The sequence below is a fragment of the Helobdella robusta genome (genome assembly GCF_000326865.2).
Source record: "Helobdella robusta unplaced genomic scaffold HELROscaffold_67, whole genome shotgun sequence".
In the NCBI taxonomy this organism is placed as follows: Eukaryota; Metazoa; Annelida; class Clitellata; order Rhynchobdellida; family Glossiphoniidae; genus Helobdella; species Helobdella robusta.
In genome coordinates, this window is record NW_008705379.1 from 503,897 (window position 1) to 511,325 (window position 7,429).

Genomic DNA, 7,429 nt, shown 5'->3' on the forward strand with positions numbered 1-7,429 from the left:
TTTATAATAAAGGCTTTCATTCAAATTTTCTCAGCTTAACATTTTTGTATTACAATATTAATACATCACAAGAATCATCTCAATAACCGTTTATTGATCGTTTATTACTCTTATTTTAAGTTAAATAAGACCAAAAATAAACAATTCACATTTTTAGGACATCAAGTTTTAAACCGAAAAACGTTACAAGCGTAATTATAGGTGGTGAGAAATCGTTAGCTTCTTATGATGCAACCAAACCACCGGAGCTACCAAATTCACGAAATTCTCCGAGTAACTACTACAAAGGACTGCAGTACGTACAAACATATCGTTTTTTCTGTTTTATTAATATTTATTTTATATTTTAAAAAAGTTAATAATAGTCAAGGCTGACAGCCTCGGGTTTTTATAATGTAACCAAACATTTAAAAATAGACATATCCGCAATATCTTTTTATATTATTATTTTTTGTTTTGTTTTTGATTTAGAAACTTTCATTTTTGGCCCGCTCATTGGTTTTTCTTTACATATTTTGCTGTTAATTTCAATTTTTTAATTTTTCTAATCAGAGTTGACTGAATTAAATTGACCAGGTTCACATAACTTTTTAATTTGTAAAGCACACGATGCTTATGAATAACACTCTCTTCATTTACACAGCTCAACATGCGTACAAGACAACGCATCATAAATTTTTATGATAGGCAGGGATCTCTTGGCATTCGAACCCAAACCAGGCCACTCCTCCTAACACAAAAAGTATATTACAATACCCTGGTGAAAAGGAAGAAAAAGTTTGAGTCTTTAAAAGAATATGTCAGTTGTTTAACTTTTAACATTTATTTGAATGTTTATCCTTATTTTTTAAAAGTTCTTATTTTATTTTCTAGCCATCAGCCGCCGAACCAAATAAATACAAAAGCCAATAAAAAAAAGTTTAAAGGTGGCTACGAAAATCATAAAATTGTCAGAAACAACAACAACGACAACGGCGATAAAACCTATACGATTATCAACAACGATTATCTTGGCATGTCTGCTCACGCTTCTGTTGCTGTTGCTGCTGCTTCTGCTGCTAAAAATTATCAAACAAACACGTCTAACATACTACCCGGCGATACTTTGACAACAAAATCTACTACGTCTTCCTTTGATTTCAGGACATTTTTTTCTGATTGTAACCAATCGGATGTATATTCTGTCATTGTTATGTATTTGCTTGACTCAAGAGAATCTATTTCCGATCTTAAAATTATTTTCCTCGTTGGTGGACAAGAGTCCTGCGTTAGTTTTTAGTTGATTAACTGAATTTTTTTCTGAATCATTCTTTCGATTTTTAATTCATATCTCGTCAAGAGGGTTGAAAATTTTAAACAAATTGAAGTTGAAAATGAAAATTTTTAATACTTATAATATAGAATAATTTGTCTTTTGAAATTATTAAAAAAAACTTCTCTATACTTTGTAAATTTTTTGTAACACAACTTCTATTCAGGAAAGTTTATGCGAAAAATTGCGATCAAAGCGAGAGTATAAGATGCTACATGATGTTCCGACGAGAATTTTGCTTGAAGGACTGTATGGGGCAAGCAAGGAAAAAAACTTTATATCAGCAAAAATGAGCAACATCGTCTACAAGTTTGAGAACAAGGAAGTCTCGATGGTAGATTTTAATTTCGTTTTGTAGTACTTATAGTTATTTCATTAGTTTTATAGATTGCCAAAAATTTTTTTTATTAAAGTTAAAGTAATTAGAATCGTGTTGTTCGACATAATTAGCCTCAGGTGGAGACCAGAAAGCAGGTGGTCGAATGCCTTTTTGATAATCCGCTGCACATTCAACTGTCCGTTCAGTTGGAGCTCCCAAGAAACCAGCTTAACGATACATTGTTCTATTCTACCGTCGAAATATGGCACAACAATTTGAACGTCAATCAAATGCCCCTGCAAATCTTTCTGCAAGAAAAATGTCATGTTAATGATTAACGATTGACATTTTTTTCTATTAGAAACATTCTGATCAAAACTTAATTGAAATAAATTGCTATGAAAGATGTTTTTAAGATATATAGAAAGATATATAGAAAGATGTTTATCGAGTTTGATTTTGTCTTAAAGCAATGATTATGATGTAATCTTGTGCCCATTTTCCTGCTGGGAAGTCTGCTGAGACGTGAATATTTATAAGATTCGTGCAATAATTGTTGCATAATTTTTTTCATTAACGTACATACTTTATATTAACAAACATCTTTCTTAGCATTTGGTTATTTAACATTCTTTTAACCATCTTCTGTTCATATTTTGTGACATTTATTTAATGATGATCGGTCTATTAAAGATTTTATTTCAGTCGTGAAAGTTTAAAATTTTGGCTTGAATAAATTTTATTCGAAGTTATCAGCATAGTTTGTTGTTGTTTGATTCGTCATTTTTATGTTTGAGTTTCAAATTGTTTCATTTGATTTTAAATAGTTTTGCTAAAAATTTATTAAAAATCCCCATTTAAAAAGCAAAATTTTAACGTTAACTCAGAGAATTGATAATTATTAAATTATATTAAACATAATTAGACCCTAAAAGAGAGGGCGTCGGAAGGAGCATTTGACATGGGCTTCCAAGTTTAAGGAACCTTTAAGAAAAAGCTTCTGAAGTAATGATATTAAAATGTTATATTTTAGAAACCATATGTTATCAATTTTCAGTATTAACACCAAAAGGCAATTTTCTGCTTAAAACCCACAAGTTTTATTCAAAAGTATTCAAAACAGTGCTATATCAATCGCATGCAACCCTTAAAATATAATCCAAATGAAGTGTAATGTTCAACTTTTAATTTTATGCCTACTGTCATATTGGCAAGTACTTGAATGATCGTTGACAAGCTACAGAAAATATGTGTGTGTGTGCAGTTTGTTTGTACGCTGTTTCTGTCTAGGTACTTTTTCAAAATAATAAGTAAAATAACCGAAGTTTTGTTGCTAAATTGGTTAAATTATTTATAAAAATCTGTATTTTTCAATTTAAATAAAAAATGTTGACAATATTATTACAGGGTAGCTAGTTAAATATGAAATTACGTTTGTAAATTTGGCGAATATGTTTTTTGGAATGTAGTTAATGATTTGAAGACATCTTTTTTATGGTTTACGTTATAGTTTACGCTGCTAACCATTCAGACAGTATTTTATCGTTGATCAATATGAACAAAAATATTTTAAAAAAAGATCTAAGAGAAGTGTGTAGCAAATTTTTCGGAAAAAGTTTCGAAATAGGACCGCACGACCATTCCGATAATGCTCCGATATTGACGAATATCAGTCGGTTCGTTTAATGATTGATTAAAAATTGTGTTACAACTTGATTTGCGAATTTTATAGGAATTTTAAGTAGTTTCTTTATTCTTGAATGAAATTTTTTTTTGAGGATTCATAACAGCGTCAGTAATTTGGAAGAACCCAGCCAAACTTCTAATGATTTTTCTCTCCACGAAGAAGAAACTCAACGGTTGATTGAAGTTTTTAAAGTTTGCTTCATTACAACAAGCTGTCTTTAGTAACAGTTTTTTCATGTTAATCTGTAAAACAGATACATTGCCACAAATTCTGCACCACCTTATTCCGCATGTCCACCCAATAATTCGGGATTCGATTTTCAGCAAACCAAAGAAGAAGAGATTGTGGTCTTCATTCTGTGGTGTGTCGACGCCAGGGAGAAGAGCTCCATCCTCAAATTCAATGTCATCATTGGCACCAGATGTGCTTGCGTTAGTGCTTGTTTAACCAATTAATTCAAATTTAATCATTTGATTCAAATTTAACTATTTGATTCAAATCTAACTATTTGATTCAAATCTAAATATTTGATTCAAACTTAGCTTAATTAGTGACAAAATTAGTAATAGTAATGTTTTCCATAGTATACATTGACGCTCTGAAAAATTGATATAGACGTGTGTAGGTATGTATGGCAGAAATAATGTATTATAAATTCAGAATAGAATGCGTTCGAACCAGATCGCGGCTTAATAAGGGCTAGTAAGACAGCGACCACAATCATTTTTTATTTCTCTAGAATCAAAAGATCAAGGAACTACAAGCCAATGCAGATTACAAAGTTCACGATGTAGTAACGAGCATTTCGTTAAAGGAGTTGCACGCAGCTGACAGCACGGGCATGAAGTTCCTCTCCGTCAGAATGATCAAAATCAAGTATAAGATTTTTAAGAAGGAAACATCAACTAAATCTTTAGTTCGTTTATTCATCTGTTCATCACCTATTCATCCATTTATTCATTAATTTATTCGTTCGTCCATTTGTTCGTTCGTTCATTTGTTTGTCCGTTCATTGGTTTTTAATACTAAATAAAAGTTTGCGTAAATGAGATCAGATTTAATTTTTATGAAACGTGAACTCTATTGAACATCCGACCAACACAGAAGAAGTTTGAAATCAACGTGCCCTATGTTGGGTGCCTCCAAGATTCGCCTCTTCACGTCCAGCCCTCTCTTGAACTTCAAATACCAGTCTCTCTGCTGGAATTTTCAAGTTTTAGCTGCCGGATTGAGCTCTGGTTAAGAAATTTTCAAATGTGCGTCATTCCCATGAGGTTTTTTCTGAAACCAGTGGCTCAGGAATCGTCGACTCAGTGAAGGATTCTAGGACGGAGTTAATCTAGGATATATATTTAACAAATTTTTGCAGACTGGTCTTTAGTTTGCGTGATTTTGTAGGATTTTTGATGAAATAAGCCTGCAAATTGACTCTGATGTAAATAAAATTATACAAAATTACTATTGTTCATCGAGTTGATTTTTAATTTTTTTTAATTTTTTGAAAATAGAAACAAGATGAACGAAAAATTGGAAAAATTGATCACACCTCGTGTTAAAACGATATTTTATACTGACATTACTGTCTGGCGTTTTAACAAAAATTAATTTTTTCGAAAAAATACAAAAAAAATCTCACAATTTTTCACACAATATCTCGATCACTTCGACATGTAACATACACATTCAGATACAACACTCGATCACTTCAACGTATAACATACACATACAAATAACTTACCAGACATATATTTTATTTCATTCAAACAAACAATGAAATATACATTGTATATATAGTTTGCTGGCTTAGAAACATGAATTTTCAAAATTCTCTGAGGTCTTAAAACTTCAAGGCGGATTTTTGTTTTTGTTTTAGAGTACATTAATGTAAGATATTTTAAATGAAGATGTAAGTAGATGGATATGCTATATATTACGGTTTATGTGGAGTGTGTGTGTGTGCGTGTGTGTGTGTGTGTGTGTGTGTGTGTGTGTGTGTGTGTGTGTGTGTGTGTGTGTGTGTGTGTGTGTGTGAGTGTATATTTCCCTACCCATAACAAATCAGTACATATTTTGAAAAAATTTGGACCAAATATAGAAAACAAAAAGAAAATGATTATTTTATTAAATAATAAAATGATAAGGTTAGCACTTCATGTAAAATGTGATGGCATAAATAAAGCTTTAATGTATTAATATCACAATGCCATATTAATTTAATGAAATATTGATGTTATATGATAATATGCTGATGTAATTAAACGATGTATGGATGTTATTTGGCATTCGTCTCAATTAGCCCATTATTTCAAATGTATTTATGTAAATGTATGTAACAGTTTTGTCTGAATTCCACCAAATTGTTGGCATTAATGAATTAATTGATTAATGCCAACAATTTCAAATTGTTGGCATTAATGAATTAATTGATTAATGCCAACAATTTGGTAAAATTCATACAGTACTGTATTAAATATGGTCTCCTTCCAACATATGTATGTATGCATGCATGTATGTATGTATGCATGTGTGTGTGTATGTATGTATGTATGTATGCGTGTGTGTGTGTGTATGTATATGTATGATGTGTGCGTATATGCGCGTGCGTATGTTTGTTTGTTTGTTTGTATGTATGTATGTATGTATGTATGCATGTATGTATGTATGTATGTATGTATGTATGTATGTATGTATGTATGTATGTATGTATGTATGTATGTATGTATGTATGTATGTATGTATGTATGTATGTATGTATGTATGCATGTATGTATGTTTTTGGTTGGCCAAATATAAAGGCAAATAGACTCATTCTCTCACCTCATTTTGCTTGGTTATTCACTCCCATTTCAGTCATCTAACATATTTTTAAATTGCGTTTTTTGGTTTATTTTTGTTAAACAATTTACGTAAATTTATTTTCAATTAATTTAATTATTATTTTATTAAATATTACTATTGCCAAATGAGCATTTATGCAACGGTGATGTGATCAGATGACAATGTGATAATTAAAGGAGAGTAATTAAATTAGCGATAATTTGGAATTATTGATAACAAAATTGTTAACTAATGTTTATTTGATATTTAATTGAATGAAAACGGATTCTATCCAATTAGGATAAAATGAATAATGAACTGGGATGCTAGCATTGCGAAAATGATTCACAGTTTAACTGAATGAAACGTCTTAAATGATGCATTTTCTCATTCGGCAATCTTGTTTTTTCAACTAAATTTTTTTTTTTCATAAAATCCAGGCGTTTGAAGATGAGTTAAAAATAGATAATCTAAATGTTATTAACTATACTGTTTTTTAAAAAAAAGATAGATCTGAGGTGTTTGATAAATTTAATTTAAAAGAAAATAACGTCAAACTGATAAGATTTAATACTTGAGACTGAACTCTAACCTTAAAAATTGCCGTTAATATGAAACAACTTGAAAGATGATAAAGTCACCCATTTGAAGAACACCCAAGACCAAAGATACAATACAATTTCTTGCCCTCTAGGACAACCAGCCAGCTGATAAAATGAGTGCTCCGAATAGCATCATTCAAATGAACGACAGTTTCTTATTGGAAATAAAACACGTTTGTCTCTTTAAGAGTTCTATCGACCATTACAACTACAATAGTAACAACAAAGCCAAACATTTTCGGCTTTTGGGAAATAACCAAACCAACTTCACTGATTTTGACATTATATCCAGTGTTACGAACATCAACAACATTAATAGTAGTAGTGGGATGAAGTATTTCAGACACGAGTATCACTACAACGAGAATTTCTTAAGTAATTTGAGATTGTTCTTTGATAAGTATTTGATACTCGGACTCATTGTTGTTGGTATTGTTACGAACGTCGCGTCGTTTAGCGTTCTACAAGTTATGAAGAAGAGGAAGATTTGTAACGTGGCTACTCTCTTGCAGGTTTGTTTTGTTGCTGTTAGTGTTGTTGTTGTTTGTTGTTGTTTGTTGCTGTTGTTGCTGATGTTGTTGTTGTTGCAGTTGTTGCAGCTGTCGACGTTCTAGATGTTTTTATAAGTTTTGGTTTGAGAAAATATTTCAAGTATTTTTGTGTGTTTGATTGTTCATTTTGCTAGAAATGTT

The 7,429-nt window shown here is 30.9% G+C and overlaps 3 protein-coding genes across 3 annotated transcripts in view; all 3 read left to right on the forward strand.

The window, feature by feature from the left end:
* Window positions 1-649: 649 nt before the first annotated feature.
* HELRODRAFT_181079 (hypothetical protein) lies at window positions 650-1,969 on the forward strand (the record flags this gene model as incomplete). Its single annotated transcript, XM_009030355.1, has 3 exons — window positions 650-1,267; window positions 1,479-1,646; window positions 1,763-1,969. 3 exons carry the CDS (start codon window positions 650-652, stop codon window positions 1,967-1,969), a joined length of 993 nt encoding a protein of 330 aa, XP_009028603.1.
* Window positions 1,970-3,185: 1,216 nt separating this feature from the next.
* Window positions 3,186-4,635, forward strand: HELRODRAFT_181080 (hypothetical protein; the record flags this gene model as incomplete). The annotated part of the gene is made up of 4 exons (XM_009030356.1): window positions 3,186-3,307; window positions 3,572-3,749; window positions 4,058-4,234; window positions 4,423-4,635. The coding sequence occupies 4 exons, from the start codon at window positions 3,186-3,188 to the stop codon at window positions 4,633-4,635; spliced, it is 690 nt and encodes a 229-aa protein (XP_009028604.1).
* Window positions 4,636-6,850: 2,215 nt separating this feature from the next.
* HELRODRAFT_181081 (hypothetical protein) overlaps window positions 6,851-7,429 on the forward strand; it is a gene marked incomplete at both ends in the record, with an annotated part of 6,798 nt that continues 6,219 nt past the window's right edge. The window contains one exon of the mRNA XM_009030357.1: window positions 6,851-7,249. Within this exon, the coding sequence (XP_009028605.1) occupies window positions 6,851-7,249 (399 nt within the window). The remainder of the gene's footprint in view (window positions 7,250-7,429) is intronic.